At 42.3% G+C, this 22,495-nt stretch overlaps 2 protein-coding genes across 7 annotated transcripts in view; both read right to left on the reverse strand.

Moving 5' to 3' along the window:
- Positions 1-22,495, reverse strand: part of LOC141773667 (echinoderm microtubule-associated protein-like 6) — a 512,018-nt gene that overhangs the window by 73,579 nt on the left and 415,944 nt on the right. The gene's annotated exons all lie outside the window — the stretch shown is intronic.
- The window catches only part of adss2 (adenylosuccinate synthase 2), a 39,654-nt gene continuing 19,176 nt past the window's right edge, over positions 2,018-22,495 (reverse strand). The window contains exons 6-13 of one of the 3 annotated variants that reach the window (XM_074645606.1): positions 19,290-19,397; positions 17,551-17,632; positions 17,332-17,458; positions 9,101-9,255; positions 6,909-7,033; positions 6,369-6,466; positions 4,872-5,021; positions 2,018-3,018 (exon numbers count right to left, since the gene is read on the reverse strand). In XM_074645606.1, coding sequence (XP_074501707.1) covers positions 2,966-3,018; positions 4,872-5,021; positions 6,369-6,466; positions 6,909-7,033; positions 9,101-9,255; positions 17,332-17,458; positions 17,551-17,632; positions 19,290-19,397 — 898 coding nt within the window. In that variant the 3' untranslated portion in view covers positions 2,018-2,965. Of the gene's footprint in view, positions 3,019-4,871; positions 5,022-6,368; positions 6,467-6,908; positions 7,034-9,100; positions 9,256-17,331; positions 17,459-17,550; positions 17,633-19,289; positions 19,398-22,495 lie in introns of those variants that run through there. The other 2 variants (XR_012595172.1, XR_012595173.1) reach the window with 2 other exon arrangements.

The raw sequence follows: 22,495 nt of genomic DNA on the forward strand, positions 1-22,495 counted from the left end.
AATATGTTGTTGAACGTAATGCTGAGCGTCACGGAAAAAAAAAGGGAAATTTGTGTCTTTGTACACGATTCAAATAGAATCAATTTCGCGACTATTTCACAAACTGCCACGAGACTGTGTTGAAAATGTAGACCCCAGCATTTGAGGAGCTTTGCCCCAAACTAGGGAGTATAAAAGGCAGGACATCTTGGCGTCTGCTGCTTCAATTTTGACAATTAAAAAAAATATATATGTCTCTTCCCAGTCCCCCAACTTTATGGAAAAGCAATACTAAATCACTGCAGTACCCCTTTAACAATAGATATTGTTAAGACCGTAATTACCAGCAGTCAGATATCACCAACAAACCGTTGGCAAAATGGCTGGGAAGCCACAATCGCTAGTAGTTACATCTAAATCAAATCTAACAGCACTCATACAGTTGATTCAGCCAATTTAAAAGGAGTTTATATGTTTTTGGTTTTACTTGTTAACAAACTGCTCCAAATGCGTAACACTGCAAAAAGCAGCTAATTAAGGCTTTTTAAATTATGTGCGTGAACGCTCCCAAGTCGACGTAATGGGAGGTTTTCCTGTTCTTCCCATTCTGCCGACAGCGTTAATGCAGCATCAGACGCAGGTTGTTCCGATTGACTCATTTGGATGGTGCCGTTTTATTGGTGAAACAGTGAAGAGTAGTTTCTGAAGGAAAAATGCTTATTTATAGGATAACTTCAGTATTTTACAACCTGGGGACAACTATTTTTTGAAATTGGTCCAATATTGAGGGCGAACGCTGCAGCCGCCAGCCGTAATATAATCATTTGGGGCAACCTGGTACCGGACAGGCTCAGATTGTTATTATATATAAAACGGTGGAAACGTGAGTGAGAGTGGAGAGAGGAGGGCCACGGGACACCGGTGTTGTTGTGTTGGAGTATAGAAAGCGTAGCTTAAGTGTTATCTAACAGATTTTCTGTGCCAGGGCTGAATATTTAGCTGATTTCGGCAATGTGGAGGCTATGCGACATTTCACAACGAGGCTTCTCCAAGCGAGACACACGATAACAGACAAACCGAATGGTGCGAAAGGTAAGAATAACATTTAATTTCTCTGCAGGGTCCTCTCCATAATGTTGCCAGACACTTATAACAATCTGAGCCTGTCAGTGGCAAAAACAAGCACTTTTAGTGGACGAAAACTGACGATACCAGGTTGCCCCAAAGAATTACATTACAGCTCGGTTAGCGGCCGCAGCGTTCTCCCTCAATATTGGACCAATTTCAAAAAGTGTCCCCGTTAATCACTTAGACACAAAATCATGGGAAAATCCAGGTTGAAAAATATCAAAGTATAATATGCAACAGTTGTTGGTTGGTGTTTGTAAACGCACCGCATTCAAAGTTGGCCCCTCTTCCTTGGCTCAATGAGGGAGGGGGGTGCGAGTGCGTTGCGTTGTTTTACATTGTGTTATGTTCTAAAACACAAACACACAACGGCCACTGCACACAGCAGAGGAGAGACAGAGGAACAGGGGAACTCACAGCGATGTAACAAACTCGTTTTCATCCGTCAAATACGTCCGAAAAGCATCTAAAAGGAGACTTGTGCCCATGGATGAATAGACTAATGCTTGTGCCTTGGTCAGAAGCCGAGGGGCGTGACAAAACGGCGGTATTTGACCACCTGAACAGGCTGCACACACCTGTGTGCTGTTATTGGCTAACCCTAACCCTAACCCCAAGTGGGGCCCAGAGGCTGTTTGCAGACGCCCAGAAGAGTCCCGAATAAAGCAAAATAAGAAGAAAAGAGAAAATCCAGGCAGAGGGCTGCAGGGTCTCTGTAGAAACAGACGCCACCACAACACTGCTAGTGGGTCAGAAGTGATAATTGAGAGGGATTCTTTTTTTTTTTTATCAGTCCATACATAGTTTTTTAGGACATTGTTGCACGCTATACCTTTAAGCCTTATTTTCTGGTTTTAAAGATGTCTGAGACTGGACCGAAAAAAGGAGAAAGATGACCAACTGTCTTATAAGTATTTATCAATCCATATTTACACTTTTATTTGTTGAAAAGTTGTTACCTTTGCCTAAATAATCACAAGAATGTGAGTGGGAAGATGTCGGCCTACTGAATTGATTTCCATTTGAAAAAGGGATAGTTATACCAGTTATATCTCCGTACTGGTTCATGTAAAACTCACCTGTTAAAAATTAAACCTAAAACACGAGCCGTCTCACAGTATGGGACGACGTGGGTCACCAACAGCGTTCAGAGGAAGCAGCTACAACAAATTTTATTTTTTGGTTGAATGACAAGGCAACATGAGACGTCTTTGTCGGATGATGAAAAAAAAACCCAACACAAAAAGACATAAAAAATATGAAAGGATCCCTTTTATCGTGTCAGGATGTGTTGTAGACCTGGCAGAATAAAACATAAAGCAGATGTAGTCCAAAGCATCTAAAGTGCAGAGGTTAAAAAGTGATTTACACCAGACTGGCACAGCGCATTTAAAACAGCATAGATTAACAAAAATTAATAAAACGTTTGACCAACCAAACATCAGTTCATCCAGGGGAGTGATCCCGTGTGTGTTTGAGTGTGTGTTGAGTCCGTTCGCTCATGTCCTCTTTCAGACTCGATGGCAGCTGGTGTCGCATGTCTGAAATAAACGGCTACGATATAAACGGAGAAATTAAAAGAGTTTATCCTAAAAGTTTAAAACTGTTAAAAATCCAGATGGGGACGCTGGGAACCATTCGTACAGAGAGGTCCGGTCTGGAACACGGGACAGTCCGATGATACAGTGGTAACGCATTATGAACAGACATGATGGTCATGTCTCTGTCAGAGAGTTGAGACAGGTAGGTAGGCTGTGTGTGTAGGGGGAGTGAGGGGGGGGGGGGGGGGGGGGGAGAAGAAGGGTACAGCTGATTGGCTGCTGTGCACCCTCTTTGCTTGTGTTCCTCCTCGCTTCCTCTAGAACAGCTGGATCATGGACTCCCGAGACTTGCCCACTCCGATCCACTTGACTGAGGAAACAGGAAGCAGAGGTAGGTGTTAACCGGGTCCTGCTCTGTTGTCACAGCTACTCACAGACACAGGCACTCGGGGTTACACAGGTTATCCATGTATACATGCAAGCAGGTGAGTAATCTTATGTTGGAAGTAAGGCTGTTGCCACTATAACTTCTTTAACGCATTAACGCAACTTGCGATTTTTAGGTTGTTTAGGCTCGGTTTTAAAGCTAGAGTGAAGATACTGGCATCCTATGAAACTGAAACAACTAAGGTATCCATCGGTACCAACCATGTCGTACCAGCTTGTTGCAAAGGAGGCTAAATAACGCTCCAAACATACGTAACATTTTGGCGAGGAAAAACTGGCAACGAAAATGGGTTCTATTTTTTTGTTCTATTTTGAGCATATTTTTATGCTAAATGCAGTACCTGTGAGGGTTTCTGGACAATATCTGTCATTGTTTTGTGTTGTTAATTGATTTCCAATAATAAATATATACATACATTTGCATAAAGCAGCATATTTGGCCACTCCCATGTTGATAAGACTATTAAATACTTGACAAATCTCCCTTTATGGTACATTTTGAACAGATAAAAAATGTGTGAGTAATTTGCGATTAATCGTGATTATCTACAGACAATCATGCGATTAATCGCAAACAAATATTTGAATTGATTGACAGCACTAATTCATGACAGAATTAGTGACAAAAGATGCTGCGTCGGTCCTGACTTTTGTTTTTCTTCTTTTTTTTTGATGTGTGTGAGGACAGAAAGACAGAGTGGAGCTTTGCAGGAATGTGTTTGAATTTTTACAAATTTTCAGTTCATAGTTGGACTTTTATTTGTGTAGTTTTATGTGGATGGAATTAATTTAAATATGAGAAAACATCGCTCCTTCAATCGCCCTCACTTGGCTTCTTTTCCTGTCTTTTTATCACGCACATGCGTACTTGTACAAAGCCGACTAGAAACCTTGTTACACATTTACATTAGGGCTGTCACGTTTTATTGGGAAACAAATATTTGATCTGTAATGACCTGTTCCAATTCAAAATGTACAGTCTATAGTAAGTATTCCAGCAGATGGCGTTCTTAGCTTGACCTGTTGCACGCCGTATTGACCGATCAGTAAATTAGGCTGATCTATAAAAATAAAGGAGGACCACAACACTAAAGCGTCCGAGAAGCAGCCTGTGGAAGTATTTTGGGTTCAACGCCATAGATGTCAAAATGATCAACAAATAATTCTCAGTTTTCTGATATAAAAAAAAATAAAAAAATAATAATAATCGTTAGTCACCGCCCTAATTTAGACCCCTCAAGGTTTACTGGGTAGAAAAGCTCCTTTGAAAACAATTAAACCAGGGTTAAAACAGCATTGGGATTAAAAGTGATAGCACTTTGGTCTCAGAACCAAGACGGACAGCAAGAAATTAAACGTGACGATACAAGTTGTTGTTGTTGTTGGCGGTCTGCATATTTGATCTGGCATAGGTTTTAGGCCGGATGCCCTTCCTGATGCATATCCTGCGCGGGGGGGGTACATGTTTTGGTGGTGGGAGAAAACCCATGCGAACACGGCGGAGAACATGCAAACTCCACACAGAAAGGCCCTGGCTAGACTGGGGATCAAACCCTGGACCTTCTTAAACATGACTAGACAAGACTGCCAGAAAATACCACACACACATAATATATACGTTGGCTCTCGAACACATTAGTAATTCAGGAAGTAAGTTTAGTTTGACGATACATTTTTGATCAGGTTAGACAGATAAAACCATATAATCTATCAACTAAATCATTTTCTATGCATTCAAGTGTATCAATGTCAGTGTCAGTGTATGTGGGGTCGTACCAGGCACGGCCACATGGTCCTCAATGAAGTGGACATATTTCCGGGCGTTCTCAGGCAGCTCATCAAAGCTTCTCACAGCCGAGGTGTCGCTCTTCCAGCCCGGCAGCGTCTCATACTGGACCTCCACATGCTGCAGCACCTCCTGATTGGCTGGCACAGAATCATTGAGGGGGGCAGTAATATCACCATTAGCTTTAAAGGAGACCATAATCAAACAGCTATGACAACAGATCAATATGTCTCTGCCTTGAAATGGAGCTCTCTATAAATAACAGTACAGACTAGAAGAAGAGGTTAGACGATATCCACTGAAGTCAGAGACGTAACAACTGAGAACATCAGTTTAGACCTGATGTCAAAAGTCAGACACGGTCAGATCCACTCGGAAAGTGGAAAACAATTTCATCTCTATACATCTTTTTCCATTTGAGATACAATCTTTCCGCTGGAACTAAGAACCTTTTGAGGAACTCATCACATTTCGACTGCAGGGACCAGGGACTAATTAAGACCAGGGTCTAATTTAGACCCTGGTCTAAATTAAGTTCCGGGGACATTTTACCCCCAGAAAAGGCCCTGGTCGGGAGGTGGTACTTTCTAAAAGGTACCAGAACCTTTGGGGCGGGGTTTGCAGGGATCACCGTCGATCACAGCACTGCTGCTACAACTGAACCGCTTCATTCATAATACAAGGAAGTACTCTAGTATCGATTTAGGACCATTTTAGGGCGAGGGGAGAACGTTTCTCTCTGTTGGATAACATTAAAAGTAAAGTTAGGCTCTGCTGTCGGCTTCCCGACACATTTAAAAAAAGACGGAGAGAAGAAGAGAGAGAGAGAGATCGCACGAGCTGAGTGGGCGAGCGGTAGAAGAGACCAGGTTACGTCCTAAAGCACGAATAAATAATCATAAAACACTCAACAGATGATTTACTGTGGAGACAGACGCTCTTAGTTTCATTTTCCTCTTCATTCATTACATCCAACGTGCATCAGTACACATATGCAGCAGTAAATGTCATCGCAGTGAGATAAAAGCTAACGTTTATTTAAAGTAAACAGGCGGACACACTGAGCTGCAGGCTGCAGCCCTCGTCACATGTCATGTCATGTCAGCGGACTAATTTGCCTAATCTTCACAGGTTTTTAGACCGCGGTGGAAACGCAGACAACAGTGGGCTGAAGGAACCTTTTAGTTCCTTAAAAGTAGTTCTCGGGACCCCGGAAGTTTAGGTGGAAACTCGGCTCTGGCTATGTGAGGGGAAAAGGTTGTAAGGTTGTCTTTTAATTCAATTCCAATATTTTGCCCTCAATTCCTTTGAGAAGGATAAAACATGTTAGCGTGGCACGGCTGTCTACTACTATTCTACCTTATCTACCTGTATCCTGAGCAAAAATTGGAGAATTGGAAAAAACAACCTTTTAATTATTCTCTTAATATGTGCCGGAATTTATTTCAACATTTACACAAGAGGTGCTCATTCACACAGCAGCTCACCTGGGAAGTGAGGTATAGTTTGGTTGTCGACTTTGTACGATACGCCCACTTTGATCTCTGAGAGCACGTCAAGGATGTCCAGTTTGGTGAGTGCTATACTGGGGTGGGGGGGAGACAAAGGGAACAGGAAGGTCATAAGACAGCACCTGCTTACTGAATACATAGGTCACCCTGCTAACCAGCTTATTACCAATCCTAATCATTCTGAGAAGAAAGATTTGTTATTAATACAACAACAAAAAAACAAGTTTCCTGTGGAGATCAGCAGTTTGCTTTAAAATAAGTGAATAAGACGACAAAAAGAAATGTTACGTTTTATGAAGCAAAAAAATCTAAACTGTTTTTTCTCCCTCTTTTTTTTTGCAAATTTAGATGCAAAAGCTGCAAACATCTAATAAAACTTTAAAACAAAATAGCAATATGTATTAAAAAAACTAAATTTCTCACCTTTAAGTCCTATGATTGTCTTCTAAATGCTGTCTACATAAACACTTCAGGGAAACACGAATCAATAGAAACACACAAGCACACTGAACTCACGCAGTGAAGCCATTAATCATGTGTGCATATTTGATGAGCACCAGATCCAGCCAACCACATCGCCTCTTCCTGCCTGTGGTCACGCCCACCTCCTTCCCTCGAGTCTGAAGCAGCTCTCCGACCTCCTGGAGACAACAGGTGAGCGACAGACAGTCTATCAGTTTCAAGTGTTTTTGTAAATGATTGAAGAGCTTCATGTCATTCTACGGAACTTGAGTGATGATCGAATGGACCGCTCAACATACACAAAAAATGTTCATCCATTAAAGCTTCAGTTTCAGTCGTGAGCAGGTGTCACAGACCGATTTATTGACCTTAACAAATACATTTTCCTTGAGCTGGTTATTGGTGAGGCTGCAGGGTGCTGCAGTGGTTATTACTGTCGCCTCACAGCGAGAGAGCTTGGGGTCCTTCTGTGTGGAGTTTGCATGTTCTCCCCATGTTAGCGGGGTTTACTCCGGGTGCTCAGGTTTCCTCCCACAGTCCAAAGACATGCAGGTTAGGTTCATTGTTGACTCTAAATGTCCCGTAGGTGTAAAAGTGAGTGTGAATGGTTGTCTGTCTCTATGTGTCAGCCCTGTTCTAGTCTGGTGACCTGTCCAGGGTGTACCCCGCCTTTGCCCAATGTCTGGGATCGGCTCCAGCCCCCACGACCCTGAATAGGATAAGCATTTACAGTTAATGGATGGATGGATGGTTATTGGTGGCAGTGAAGCAAAACCTCCTCTGGGTGGTGCTGTTTGAAAACAAAGCCAGTGTTCTGCTGTATACTGTACAGATCAAGTCATTACACCATGTTTTGACCACAAATACTGCATGAAGATGTTGACAGAATGTCGTGTGGATGAAGAACACTTTACCACGAATGTTCTTCATTTATCAGTTATAATTAGTGTGACAACATATTGTGCAGGTTTAAACAAGGCAAAAGTGAGCATGGCTCACATCCCCCCACTCACTTCATGACCCCTACTAGAGCAGGGCCAAAGGTTTTGCCCTTTTGGAAAAATTTGGACTGGACTTCTAACCCCCAAAAGGCACAACTAGACCACACCGTCAACCTTCATACCAAATTTGAAGTTCTTAAGTTAAATAGTTTCCGAGTTCTGCTCCAGAAATGAAAGTGTGACACGCAAACGGACGGTAGGACGGACACGCCGACTACGTTGTCGCGGGGGTATATAGCGCTGACCTGAGTTGTAAGTTGTACACCTTAAAACTTAGTTGTAAGCCCACTGTGTGCATACTATCCATCTTTGTAGCAAAAAGTCCTGTTTGCATATTGATGGGGGTATGAGTTAATGTGTGTGCATACTTGCCAACCCTCACGATTTTCCTGGGAGGGTTGGCCGTTTTTCATCACCCTCTCTCGGTTTCCTCCCGGGGTCACAATTCTTCCATATTTCTCCCGATTTAGAACACATTTTCGTTATCTCAACCCGTTTCTGGCACTGTACAGCGCGTAAAGCTCTACTGTTTCCACCCGGATGACAATAAACACTAATTGTCGTTTCCCGGTATAAGGGATGCTCGAGACAGCGCGCGACGCCCAAAGTTGGGCTTTGCTCGACGCAGCAAAAAGCCATCATGGCGCGGCGCACGCCATTAGAAATAACGGGTTTCAGAGCGCAGTTTTATCGCGCTTTGTCTGAAAGGGTCTTCAGTGGGTGAGAGATGGAGAGAGAAATGGAGAGTACTAAGAGAAAGAAATACTCAAGCAGTGGCAAAAAATTAATGAACAAGGCAAAAGTGAGCATGGCTCACATCCCCCCCGCTCACTGTTTGACCCCTACTAAAGTAGGGGAGGACGGAGCACTATATACCCCTGACTACGTTGTCGCGGGGGTATAATGAATAAAAACTGATATTAGTTCATGCCAGAGATTTACACAAGTTCACGCCAGAGGGGCAAATTATTCAGTTTTCTTTCCTGAGAATTAATCAAAGTACATTAAAAGTAGCCCCATTTAACAAAAAAATGCAGTTGCAGTGTACTTATTATTTTCTTATTTTCATTCTTTAAGTCACCGGAATGCAGGAAACAAAGTCTCTGAAATTTTTCTGGGGGAGGACCACCAGACCCCCCCCTTTGGTTTTGACATCCTCCATATTTTTGAGGTCTTAAGGTTAGCAAGTATGTGTGTGTGTGTGTGTGTGTGTGTGCGTGTGTGCGTGTGTGTGTGTCCACTTACGTTGCTCTGCTCTGAAGGGAAAGCTCCGATGCCCACTCTGGTGGTGTACGCCTTGACGACCCCGTACACCTCCCCGACGTTCTGAGGCGGCATGCCGAGACCCGTGCACACCCCGCCCACCGTGCAGTTGGACGATGTCACAAACGGGTACGTCCCTGCAATGACAGCGGGAGTGAAGACTGATCATACCGTACATTTATACTGCACAGGAGGTACGGCTTGAACAAATGTGCAACTGGAAAACAAAAAAATGAGGGAAGATTTGTGTAGAGTAAGGGGTTTTCAAAATCAGACACTGTGGGCCCCACTCAGACAAAGTGGAGATAACTGTGCCCCCCACCAACAACCCCATCACCCCCATGTCCCCCCGTCTCCCCATGTCGATGGGACGATCACAGCATTAGTGCCAAAAAAAGAATTGTGTACTGCAACACGAAAAAAGTTAATATGAACGTATTTTTTCACCTCTATTATTTTCCTTCGTCTTACTTTTATTTGGTAGATAATCATGCTCTAAGTTTTGGAACTACAGTTCCCATAATGCTTTTGGGGTCTTAAATGAGGAGTTCCTTATTTATACTAATAATTAGAGTTGTTCCGATACCGATACCAGTATCTGAAATGCGTCCGATACTGCCCAAAATTCGGGATCGGGTATCGGCAAGTACGCCAGTCTATAGAGAGCCAAAGTCCCGCCCCCTTCTGGTGGACCACCACAGGACCTTATTTCGGAAAAAACGGAAATGGTAAAAAAAAAAACTGTAGTATTGTGTGAGACGAGAGATGCAAAATTATCTTTTAAATTGAGAAACATCATATGTGTGAATCTTGGCGCAATTCAAACGGGATAAAAAAAATATTTCTCTCTCACCGTTGACTACCGTTCATATTTTTTCTGAAATAAGGTCCCATGGTGGTCCATCAGAAGGGGCGGGACTTCCCCTCTCTATGGGCTACAACTTGAAACCTGTTGTTCTAACTTACATTTCTTTACGTTTAGCTCCTTTAAAAGTATGCCGTATTAGCAGTTCCTGTTTGCAATGTGTCCATGGATGTACAGACAAGTATCACTGGATTAACATGATATTGAAGAAAAGTTAAAAATGTCAGAATTCTCAAGCAAGTTCTGGAGTTATAAGGAGCATCTTTTTTTCTATGATTTCCCAGCAGATTTGTTGGTTGTTTATTCGTGATAATGATATAATCAGAAAGAGTAAATTACGCTGACTATCTAAGACTTTGTGTATCGTGTCTGTGTGTTTAGAGAGTTAGGACTCGGAGACGGTGTACAATTTTGGGTGTTGTACTGTAATTAAGGCACTTTAAAATCACTTTGAATTGCCTCCGTGAGCTGTGTGTCACATCCACTGCTGCAGCTCCTGTTGACTGTGTTTGCATGCACCTGTCTCTTTCACTTCACGCAATATCTTTGCCTCACATCTATCCCTCTGCTCTGCCCCCCCCTGCCCCCTCCCCCCCCCTGCAACTCTCTGGACCCCTGGTCTAGAGGAAGGCAGCACATCAAATTTAATGACGGCACATTTTTTCCTCCTCTCAATTCATTTGATTTTTTTCACCTACAGTGCTGCGGGCTCGGCAACGTGAGGGTGATATGAGCTGTTTATGGAAAAGGCACTGTGTTGACATAGCAGATTAGTTTATAGTTTGTTTTAGCAACTGTCCTGATATAGGTGACTAAATTGTCCGGCTTAGACGTGTCCGTCCTGTGGCCGAGGAAGACTCTGACCTGCTTCATCCACCACACCTTATCAGACAAATACCTTTAGGCCCTGTTCAGACCTGTCATTAGCATGCGTCTTGAGTGATCTGATCACAAGTGGACAGCTCTAAGTACAGGTGTGAATGCACCCGAGACGCATTGAGATCTGATCGCTCCGACCACATTCGGAGGTGGTCTGGCCACATTCTTTTAGCGAATGTGTGTACCCCCTACTCAACTGATGTGTGTGTGTGTGTGTGTGTGTGTGTGTGTGTGTGTGTATGTACAACACAGTCTTGTTTTTTAATCCATTTGATCCGTGTACATAGACTAAATTTCCCCTTTTTTCTCGTGACGCTCAGCGCAACTTTCAACAACAGATTTTTTGTGTTTTCCTACGAATGTCCAGAGAGTCCTGTGTTTTTTTTTACCCACCCCGACCACCTCCATACGCGGTGTTCGATGGTCTCTAAACTTCTCGGTTCACAATTACGTGGATTACATATGAACTGATTTTGTGAAAAAAAAAAAGAGAAATTTGTGTCTACGTACACGAACCAATCATTACATACGACATTACATTTCGGGACTATTTCACAAACTGCTGTGCGACTGGGCTGGTAAGCATGTCGGTTTCTGTGTGGGTCACATTGTGTCTGGGCCTACTTATGAAGGTAATAAAATAAAATTTGCTCCGGCGCTCTGCACAGATCTGACACCTGCCCACCCGTCTGCTCTCATCCCGGCTCTCAGAAGCTCCGTGCGCCGGCGTTGCCCGGCAAAGGCGGCGGTACTCATGTCCCCGGGGACCAACGGTAGACAATCACGTGTTAACTCAAACTTGTTTCGGACTGAAGATACTGGCATCATATGAAACTAGAAAACCTAAGGAATCCATCGGTACCAACCGTGTCATACTAGTTTGTCGCGAAGGAGGTTAAATAACGCCCCAATATGCTAAATTTTGGCAAGGAAAAACTGGCATGGCCGTTTTCAAAGGGGTCCCTTGACCTCTGACCTCCAGATATGTGAATGTAAATGGGTTCTATGGGTACCCACGAGTCTCCCCTTTACAGACATGCCCACTTTATGACTTGCCCCAAACTGCATGTGATTATCATAGTCAAGTAAGCACACTGACACACTGACAGCTGTTGTTGCCTGTTGGGCTGCAGTTTGCCATGTTATGATTTGAGCATATTTTTTATGCTAAATGCAGTACCTGTGAGGGTTTCTGGACAATATTTGTCATTGTTTGGTGTTGTTAATTGATTTCCAATAATTTATTTATACATGCATTTGCATAAAGCAGCATATTTGCCTACTCCCATGTTGATAAGAGTATTACATACTTGACAAATCTCCCTTTAAGGTACGTTTTGAACAGATAAAAAATGTGTGATTAATTTGAAATGAATCCCGATTAATAGTGGAGCGGCTAACATCCATTTTTCAGTCAAATCGTGCAAATAGTGATACAAGCACCAAATTTGGCATGATGATTCCCGAGGGGTCACTTAGCAAATATAAACGATCGGCCACTTGAAAATCCAAGACGGCGGCCATTTTTCAAGATGGCCGCCAAATTGACCTGCCGTTAATGGTTTCTCTCATAGAAATTCATCTACTTGGTCAATTTGAGTGATCTTGGTGTCAAATTATGTGATTTCTAGCATGCTGGATCTTATTTTGATAGTTTTAATAATTTTGAACTGCAATATGGCGGACATTTTTAAGATGGCTGTCAAATTTACTCGCAGAGAATGCTTTTCTTAAAGAAATGCATGTACTTGGTCAACTTGAATGATTGTGATGTAGAATTATATGTTTTCTGGTATGCTATCTAATTTTACAGCTTTAACATCCTCCGATACGTTTTTTTTTAACTTTTTGGCTGTCCGGTGAGTCTTTGCTTTGTGGTGTTTGCATGGCTCAATTGGCTTGTAGGTCTACTGTTGTAGATATCAATAGCTGCTGTTGCCATAGGTGTAGGGGCTTAGTGGTAGGGGTAGTACCTTTGTTTCAGAAGTCAGCCACATCCTCCAGGATGGACTACTGGCACTGGTCCTCACTACTTGCCCAACTCTCACCTGTGGCTCCATGAAGTTGCTAGTGCACGGCAATGACCACACCCCGGGACACCATGTTGGCTCACGGGCTGAACTAGGTGAGGGTAGCACACAGAGAGTATCTCTGTGATGGAGTATGTCTAGCTCTAAATGTCAAAGTGCATAGAGTCAACGAACCAGCCATCTTTATCCATGAGGTTCCAACCCAACTGCCAGAATTGGAAAAACAGCAAAGAACTGTAAAGGAGTGATTGTCGGGCACTACCAGGGCACACTGGTGACAATCGCTGCTGTGTAACTCAGAATGGGGTTTAACGTCAGCTAAGTAGGATTCAGCATTATACTTAGTGTCCAAAATGCTGCTTACTACCAACCCCTGATCAGTTTAAGGCAGCAAAACCTGAATCGACAGGATGTGCAAGCGCGGGAGAGCCGAGCCAAGGATAATGGGGTTTCAGTTATCCAGATAGTGTACAGATTGCGTAAAATAATGCATGAACCTAGCTGTATCCCATGCAAGCAAGTGCCCGTTCAGTGATGGAAAGCTCCTTCCCAATCTGAGTGCTGGAGATGTCAGCCTGCTTGCTTGGCTGCTCTGTACAAACGAGAACGAGCCTATCTAAATGCCCAACAGCTGCAGAAGAAAGAAGAGCTGTCCCAGAAGAAGGAAGCAAATATGGAGAAGCAGTCCACCTGGCAAAGGCTGCTCAGATGATACGTCGTGACATGTTTCAGCATAAATCAGAATTCAACAGCACGTCTCATGATGGGTACCTTGAAGATACCGTCCCACCATCACTGCTTCAGTTTGTATGTATGATTGAACATGGGGCTGATATCAAGTCACAACTCCAAAATGGCACATCAAAATCTGACCTTGCAACTGTTACAGTAGAGCTGTTTTGCCAAATACAGGGAAGGATCGCAGGTCCACAGGCAATCCAAGGACAGGAAGACACCTTTTGCTATGTATGTTGGCCTGTCTGTGTTTGCCAAGACCAGAAAGAGGCAACTGATAGATATGTTGGTGTGGGAACCTCATGGATAAAGATGGCTGGTTCGTTGACTCTATGCACTTTGAAATTTGGAGCTAGAAATACTCCATCACACAGAGACTCTCTGTGTTTTACCCTCACCTAGTTCAGCCCGTGAGCCAACATGGTGTCCGAGGTGTGGTCATTGCCGTGCACTGGCAACTTCATGGAGCCATAGATGAGAGTTGGGCAAGTAGTGTGAACCAGTGCGAGTAGTCCATCCTGGAGGATGTGGCTGACTTCTGAAACAAAGGTGCTACCTCTACCACTAAGCCCCTACACCTATGGCAACAGCAGCTATTGATATCTACAACAGTAGGCCTACAAGCCAATTGAGCCATGCAAACACCACAAAGCAAAGACTCACCGGACAGCCAAAAGTAAAAAAAAACAAACTTATTGGAGGATGTTAAAGCTGTAAAAATTGTTAGATTAGATAGCATACCAGAAAACATATAATTCTACATCACAATCATTCAAGTTGACCAAGTACATGCATTTCTTTAAGAAAAGCATTCTCTGCGAGTAAATTTGACAGCCATCTTAAAAATGTCCGCCATATTGCAGTTCAAAATTATTAAAACTATCAAAATAAGATCCAGCATGCTAGAAATCACATAATTTGACACCAAGATCACTCAAATTGACCAAGTAGATGAATTTCTATGAGAGAAACCATTAACGGCAGGTCAATTTGGCGGCCATCTTGGATTTTCAAGTGGCCGATCGTTTATATTTGCTAAGTGACCCCTCGGGAATCATCATGCCAAATTTGGTGCTTGTATCACTATTTGCACGATTTTTCCACTATCCGCTCCACTATAACTATGGACAATCGTGATTAATCACGATTAAATATTTTAATGAATTGACAGCCCTAGTTTTTAGGTTCATAAAATGAACCTGAATTCACAAATATGTAGAATATTACTGTTAAAAACAACAAAGCATTTGGTCTTTGCAAATGGACATGATGTCCGTGTTTATTTGCACAGAGTGGGGAAGTGAGATCCGATCACAAGTGGTCAATGGAGACGCATGTGGAGACACATTCTAACGCCAGGTGTGGTACTGATGAGTTAGAGCTGTCGACTTGCGTTATTGGATCACGCGAGACGCATGTTAAGAACAGGTCTGAACAGGTCCATAAACATGCTCACCTGTTCATGACAAAACCAGCAAGATCACTCAGTCAAGTGACATGTTCTTAAATACCGAGCTGTGACCGAGTTTGACTTGAGGCTAACTTGCCTCTTGATAATTGAGCTGTCTGAAAAGAAAGAAACATTACGCAAATGACACTTCAAATAGTCTGCCTTTAGTCTAATCATACCCTGAGGATGTCCCTGAGGTGCTTGTCCCTGTTTCAACTTATGTGATGGAAGCTTCCCACATGCAAGTCAACCCCGGTGTTCAGAGAGACTGTTGTGTAATCACAGAAGAAACAGGTTCAGCAGCTAGTATGTCTACCCGCGGTCATGTTGTCCTTTCAAAGTGCTCTTTAGCTAAACGCTGACATTCTACATGCTCCCAAATTCCAAACAAATCGTGATAAGAGTTGTGCGTAAGCTTGATGTGAAATGACTGAGATAAAGTTATGGCTTGATGCTACTGTGACATTTGCCATATTTTCTAATCCAACATTAGGTATAGCCAGTCAGAGAGAGAGGTCGTTTGCCTATCAGCATGCAGGACACAGTGTCCTGATACCACCAGAGTTAATACAAGCATGGTGTTTTGATAATAACCAGCGTTGACCCTCGACTGTAATTTAATCGGCTCGGTGGTGTCGACGCTCCCAATAACAACAGGTCTGCTCTGCTTCAGTGACATAAAACTGGAAGATTAGTACGTTAAGTGTGTGGTGTCATTATCTGAAAGCGACGATACAATTGTCATGCTTTCATCAATCTTTTGAGAGTATTTCCTGGATTTTAGAGTTGTTCCGGTACCGATAACACTATCGGAAATGCGTCCGATACTGCCCAAAATTTGGGATCGGGTATACGGCAGGCTATGCACCGATGTTTAAAGGAAATCAATTCTTCTTCGCCGCTTCAAAACAGTAGCCTTCACTGTTCTGTTGTCGCCCTGGATGTATCATGGCTGCCCCTGGCTATTACTGTTTTAGAGCAGCAAAGAAGAACTGATTGCAGGTAGTTTGCCAAAGCAGTTAAATAATAATAATAATAATAATAATAATAATAATAATAATAATAATAACTTTCATTATTATTATTATTTATTACGCTTGTATTGGATTGGCACTCGGTATCGGCCGATACCACAAGTTCAGGTATCGGAATTGGAAAGGGAAAAATGGTATCGGAACATCTCTATAACACATCCATACATGGTCAATAGTAAACACCTGTTTATTATTATTATTATTATTATTATTAATAATAATAAAAATAATAATTATAATAATAACAACAACAACTATATATTTTTTTCTATCACACTGGTATCGGTGTCGGTACTCGGTATCGGTAGGGAAAAAGTGGTATCGGAACATCTCTAGTGGATTTAATGATTTCTCTGTGATTCTGACTGACTGACCAGACTGCCGACACAGGATGCCTTCGTGCTCATGCACAGTCAGGTGGCATTAAGTGGTTTAACTGTGAGCGTGCACGTCAAGCCTGGATGCCAGAGCACGTCAATAGCACATAGCAAACTTACCGTCATCCCTAGTCTGAGCTCCGAGCAGGCTTTTGTAAAGAGCATCACAAAGCTTAAGTGTTTCAGGGCAACATCACCGGCTCACTGTAGATGCACTGAACAACGCTTGGAAATTGATAATTACATTTGTTTTACAGTGGAAATGTTAGTACAAAGACATTGGCTTATTTTCAAAAGAATAATTGGAAAATATACGGAAGTTAAAAGGGGAACACCACCTAAATTAAGAATTACAATATGTTATTTCCATGACCTAGGAAAGTTCAATCAATATGTGTGAACATGAGCTCCTCTCTCTCAAAGTCAGAAACCAGAGAGGTAAGTCTCACACTTGACGTGATGTCATAAAGTCTGGAGCTGCTCCGTAGACAATGGATGGAGATCAACAGAATTTTCTTTTCTTATACCCAAATGAGCTTTATTATTATAAAATGTTCCCATATACTCAGAACATTCCCCTGGGTGCTCTCATCTAGAACATCTCTCCCCATTCATCGTCTATGGAGCAGTTCCATACTGTATACCCTATGACACCACAAATTTGAGTTTTAGCACTCTAGTTTTTTGGATTTGGGAGAGAGTTGTTCATGTTGACTCATGTTTTTTGGACTGTCTCAGACCATAGGAACAACATGTATAAATTTTGAAAAAGGGCGTAGTTCCCCTTTAAGAGGTAAGGCGTGCTTAATTGTGGTACACATGCACACACAGCGATGTACTGACCAAAGTCGATGTCCAGCAGCGCTGCGTTGGCTCCTTCCACCAGGATCTTCTTCGGAGGACCGTGAAGAGCCTCGTACATGTAGTGCACCCCGTCTCTCACCATGGGCTTGATCCGCTCCACGTAGTCCTAAAAAAAAAATCACACGTAACATGTTACTGCAAAGAGGACACATTAAAGTTTCCAGAAATATTTATTTTTCTCTTTTTAATTGTTATTACCTTTAATCTGTCGAGCTCTCCCTCTATGTCAATCTCCAGAGTGGGGTACATGGACTTGTACTGCCGGGCCAAACCTTTATACCTGTGACGGGCACCATTGATTGGTTTGATTAATTTCCAACTCAGCTGGTATGTACGTAATGGAACAAAATTAGAAACACAAGAGGCTCACAAACAGCATATCTTGCCATTTGTACTGTGCATTAGAGATTCATTGCCCCTCATCGACCATTAGTCCCAGGAACTAATCCAGGGGTTCTCAAACCTTTTGGAGCCAGGGACTCCTTACAAGGACACCCTCAGAATCGTAACACCACTTAAGCGTAAGCTTACTACCATTTGTGCTTTTAGATGCATAAAGGAACTATATTTGTATTCTAATACTTTTTAACCTAAATACTTCAGACCTGTTTGATAGTGATAAACAGAAACACATTTCAGTTTGAATCATGTTAATACTACTTTGTTTTACCCTGATATTCTGGGTGCGTTGTAATCAGATGTCGCTTTAGCTCGGCTGGCTTCATGGCTTTGTTCGCTAGCAGCTGAAGACACATGACGCATTTTGGTCTCCCGTCGCTGTTCTCAATAAAATCCAACTCGATATACGTCGTCGTATTTTCTCAATCTAGATAGTTTGGGCTAAGCGTCACTTGATGATGTGGACTGACTCAAATATTTCTCCAAGCTCGCCAGCTAGCTAGCTGGCTAATAAGCTAAGCTAAGCAGCAGCAGGACGGTCCGTTGCACCCTGAGACAAGTGATTGATTCATGACAGATTGACGTGACGTGTCAGAATCATATCAGAGGTTCTATTGGTCCAAAGCTAACATGGATGGTAGTAATGGACACAGTATGCTTCTTTTATTGCTGCAAATGGTCTCCATCTGTAGATATGTACTTTATAATAATACAGTACAATTTTATAATTTATAGCAAATTATTTCGCGAACCCCCTGACAGAGTTGCCACGAACCCCTGGGGGTCCCCGGACCCCACTTTCAAAATCTCTGAAATAAGGAACCTCAAGAACTAAACTCTTCTGAGCATTTTTGTGTGTCTAAAGAACTGTGAAGGTCAGGCAAACAAGACTAATAATGGAAACATTTGAATGCAATACAACAAGTAGTAGTGATTGGTTTGAAAATTTGAACCTGGCTCAAGTTTTGCTGGATCGCAGAGCGACATCATACGGCCAATCAAATGCATGCAATTGCATATTCCCGGTGGATTACTTTGTAACGTGAACGCAGTGTTCCTGCTGTTTATCTTGCGATCGTCATAACAACAGATAAACTGCTGGCGTGACGACTTTCCAGAGTATTATAAACCAGCGAGCAGTGTTCTGGCTTCTGATAAGCCTTCAAACTCTTGGATCTGTTACTCAAACTAGACTTCCTGGATCGGTTTCTATGCTTCACCAACGCAACCCCCTTGTATTGTTTTAACACAGGGCAGTTTTCGGTCTGAACGCCTGCTTAGACCTGGGTTCTTCCAATCAAAATGCAGGTAGAGTTCATAAAAAAGGTTCCTGGAAACGTGCCTGTGATACAAACAGGCAATAAAAACTGAAGCTAGGTACGTGTGGGTGAAATGCAGGTAAAGTTTCTTGAGTTTGAAGGAATCTTTCAAGGAGAGAAAATGGTCATTGGAGAGCGTTGTCGTTGACACACTGCACTTAGATACAGATTTCATCAAAACCCCAGACAGAGATATACTCCTGTACTATTAGCACAGACCTTTCAGAGAACTGAGTGAAGTCAGCCAACAGGTCACATATCCTGAGACCGCTACGTGCTGCTTTGGCCGAGTACACTGGGCCGATCCCCTTCTTTGTTGTCCCGAGGCTGGGCAGGGCCAAGAGAGGAGGGAGAGGGGGGGGAGAATAGAAGTAGCATTAGCATGTGATCTCATTCTACAACATTTACCTTTTTCATCATGTGTTATTCATCTAATCTATCAATGTGAAACTCCTAACACCTCTGGACCCAGTGAGTTGTAGAAAAAATCCCATGTCCAAAAGGTCATGTGACTCACTTGACATGATAATTTAAGATAAAACATGCAGACTCTATAGTGGTCATTAGACCTGCCACGTCTGGATCAAGACATTTTCTCACATGGTTGCAAGTTACAGTTAATCATAGATATTTATTGGGTGGAACTAGATACTTAACCCCAAATTGTTCCCGAAGGCTGTGCCATCGGTGTGTGAATGAGTATTTAGATCAGATCCTGATGGGCAGGTTGGCACCTTGCATGGCAGCCTCTGCCATCAGTGTGAATGGATGAATGCTGGCATGTAGTGTGAAGCGCTTGAGTGGTCAGAAGACTATAAAAAAGAATTATATAAATGCAAGTCCATTTACCATTTACCAGATGTGTAAATCAGACAGCTGTTGAACCTTATTTGAATAGTCTAATGCTGATACTCGGTTATCTATCAAGTGGCAAAAAGAAGATGTTCATCACCGTCATTGGGTGTTTTCTTCATCTCTACAGACTCGAGCATCAGAGAGGAACTACTAAAATAACATGCTAAACTAGTTAACCATTTATTTACTGTATGACCCACTCAACGAACACTTCTTGTAACTCAGCCTACTAAAAGGAAGGCTAAATTTGCTTACCCTACATGCAAACTAAAGAATGGAAACACCTTCTTTGGTTATTGAGCTTCACCATCGGGACCAGCCGATGTAAAACATGCAGTATCCAATCACCATGTGTTGTGCTCAGCACATGAGTGAAAAGTCTACACATGTGTTGGCAGTGATGGAAAAAGTTTTCCGATCCTTTACTTAAGTAACGTAGTAACACTACAATGTAAAAATACACCATTAGACGTTCACTTCCTTAAAGTAATGCATAAGTAGCATTATACTGTTGTAGCTGGTCCAGCTGTAGCAAGCTTTAACTACTTTATATTAGGGCTAAGTTAACGTGACAATAATGCCTTAACGCAAATTCTTTTTAACGTCACTAATTTCTTTAGCGCATTAAAACAATCGATCTTTCAAAGGTTGTTGCGGGCTCAGTTTTAAAGCTAGTGAAGATACTAGAAACTAGAAAAACCTAAGGAATCCATTGGTACCAACCATGTCATACTGGCTTATCACGAAAGAGTCTAAATAACGCTCCAAAGTTACGCTAAATTTGGTGAGAAAAAACAGTCATGCCCAGTCTCACATTTTCAAAGGGGTCCCTTGACCTCTGACTTCCAGATATGTGAATGTAAATGGGTTCTATGGGTACCCACGAGTCTCCCCTTTACAGACATGCCCACTTTATGATAATCAAATGCAGTTTGGGGGCAAGTCATAGTCAAGTCAGCACACTGACACACTGACAGCTGTTGTTGCATGTTGGGCTGCAGTTTGCCATGTTATGATTTGAGCATTTTTTTATGCTAAATGCAGTACCTGTGAGGGTTTCTGGACAATATCTGTCATTGTTTTGTGTTGTTAATTGATTTCCAATAATAAATATATACATACATTTACATAAAGCAGCATATTTGCCCACTCCCATGTTGAAAAGAGTATTAAATACTTGACAAATGGACAGATAAATAATCAACATCAACATCATACATCAACATGGGAGTGGGCAAATATGCTGCTTTATGCAAATGTATGTATATATTTCTTATTGGAAATCAATTAACAACCCAAAACAATGACAAATATTGTCCAGAAACCCTCACAGGTACTGCATTTAGCATAAAAATATGCTCAAATCATAACATGTCAAACTGCAGCCCAACAGGCAACAACAGCTGTCAGTGTGTCAGTGTGCTGACTTGACTATGACTTGCCCCAAACTGCATGTGATTATCATGAAGTGGGCATGTCTGTAAAGGGGAGACTCGTGGGTACCCATAGAACCCATTTTCATTCACATATCTTGAGGTCAGTGGGTCAAGGTACCCCTTTGAAAATGGCCATGCCAGTTTTTCCTCAACAAAATGTAGCGCAGGTTTGGAGTGTTATTTAACCTCCTTCGCAACAAGCTACAGTAGTATGACATGGTTGGTACCAACGGATTCTTTGGGTTTTATAGTGTCATATGATATGTTAAAGAAATTAGTGGTGTTGGAATGAATTAGCGTTAGCGCGTCATTATCGCCTTAACTCTGACAGCGCTAAATGAAATGTATTCAGTGTATCTTTAAAAAAAAAAAAGACATGTTTTTGTAGCATATGTGACACTGATTTTAGGGCACAGCTTAAATCAATTGTGTCTTTTGCATTAAAATGAACATGTTCTACATTAGGAGGATGAGATTGACGCTACTGTGTCCTGTTAACGCATTTGTAACTATGGAAATTCAACACCTGCTTTTGTTTAGATGCTACTATAGATACTAACGTGAGTTGAGTTCCAATTGTTCTTCAACGGTGACAAAATATTTTCTCAGTTGGAGTTTGTTGTATGTTTTTAGCATCTACAGGACTCCGTACATCTCCGCTTTGTGTTTCTAGTTTTGAGAAATCAGAGTTCAGGATGAATTCTTACTAAATAAACTCTTGTGATCAGACTGCCTTCCAGCAGCAGTGTTCGCAGAACGCCGGGCGTTGCTGGAAATCCACCAGCCTGTCACAGCCATCTGCTGAAAGCGGATAATGGGCCGTGCCATTAAGGCACCCTGGTGAACATGCGTTCACTCTCACACAGACACACAGTAGCTGGCTGGGTGTTTGGGGCTTTGGTGGCTGAGCTGGTAAAGACAACCCGGCTTTGAACAGGAGTACACTGGATCACAGACTCAGCTCAGCATTCCTCACATACGTCAGTGTGGTTCACTGCCCGGGCTGATTTATTATTAGAATACAATCGCTTTCAAATGGTGTGGAATAAAACACCTGGAACTACTACATGAAATACTTTGTAAAGAGTCTAGAGGTATGCCCCTTAACAGCAAGCTGCTGGTTTATTCAGTCTC

Source organism: Sebastes fasciatus, chromosome 9, assembly GCF_043250625.1.
Source record: "Sebastes fasciatus isolate fSebFas1 chromosome 9, fSebFas1.pri, whole genome shotgun sequence".
Taxonomy (NCBI): Eukaryota; Metazoa; Chordata; class Actinopteri; order Perciformes; family Sebastidae; genus Sebastes; species Sebastes fasciatus.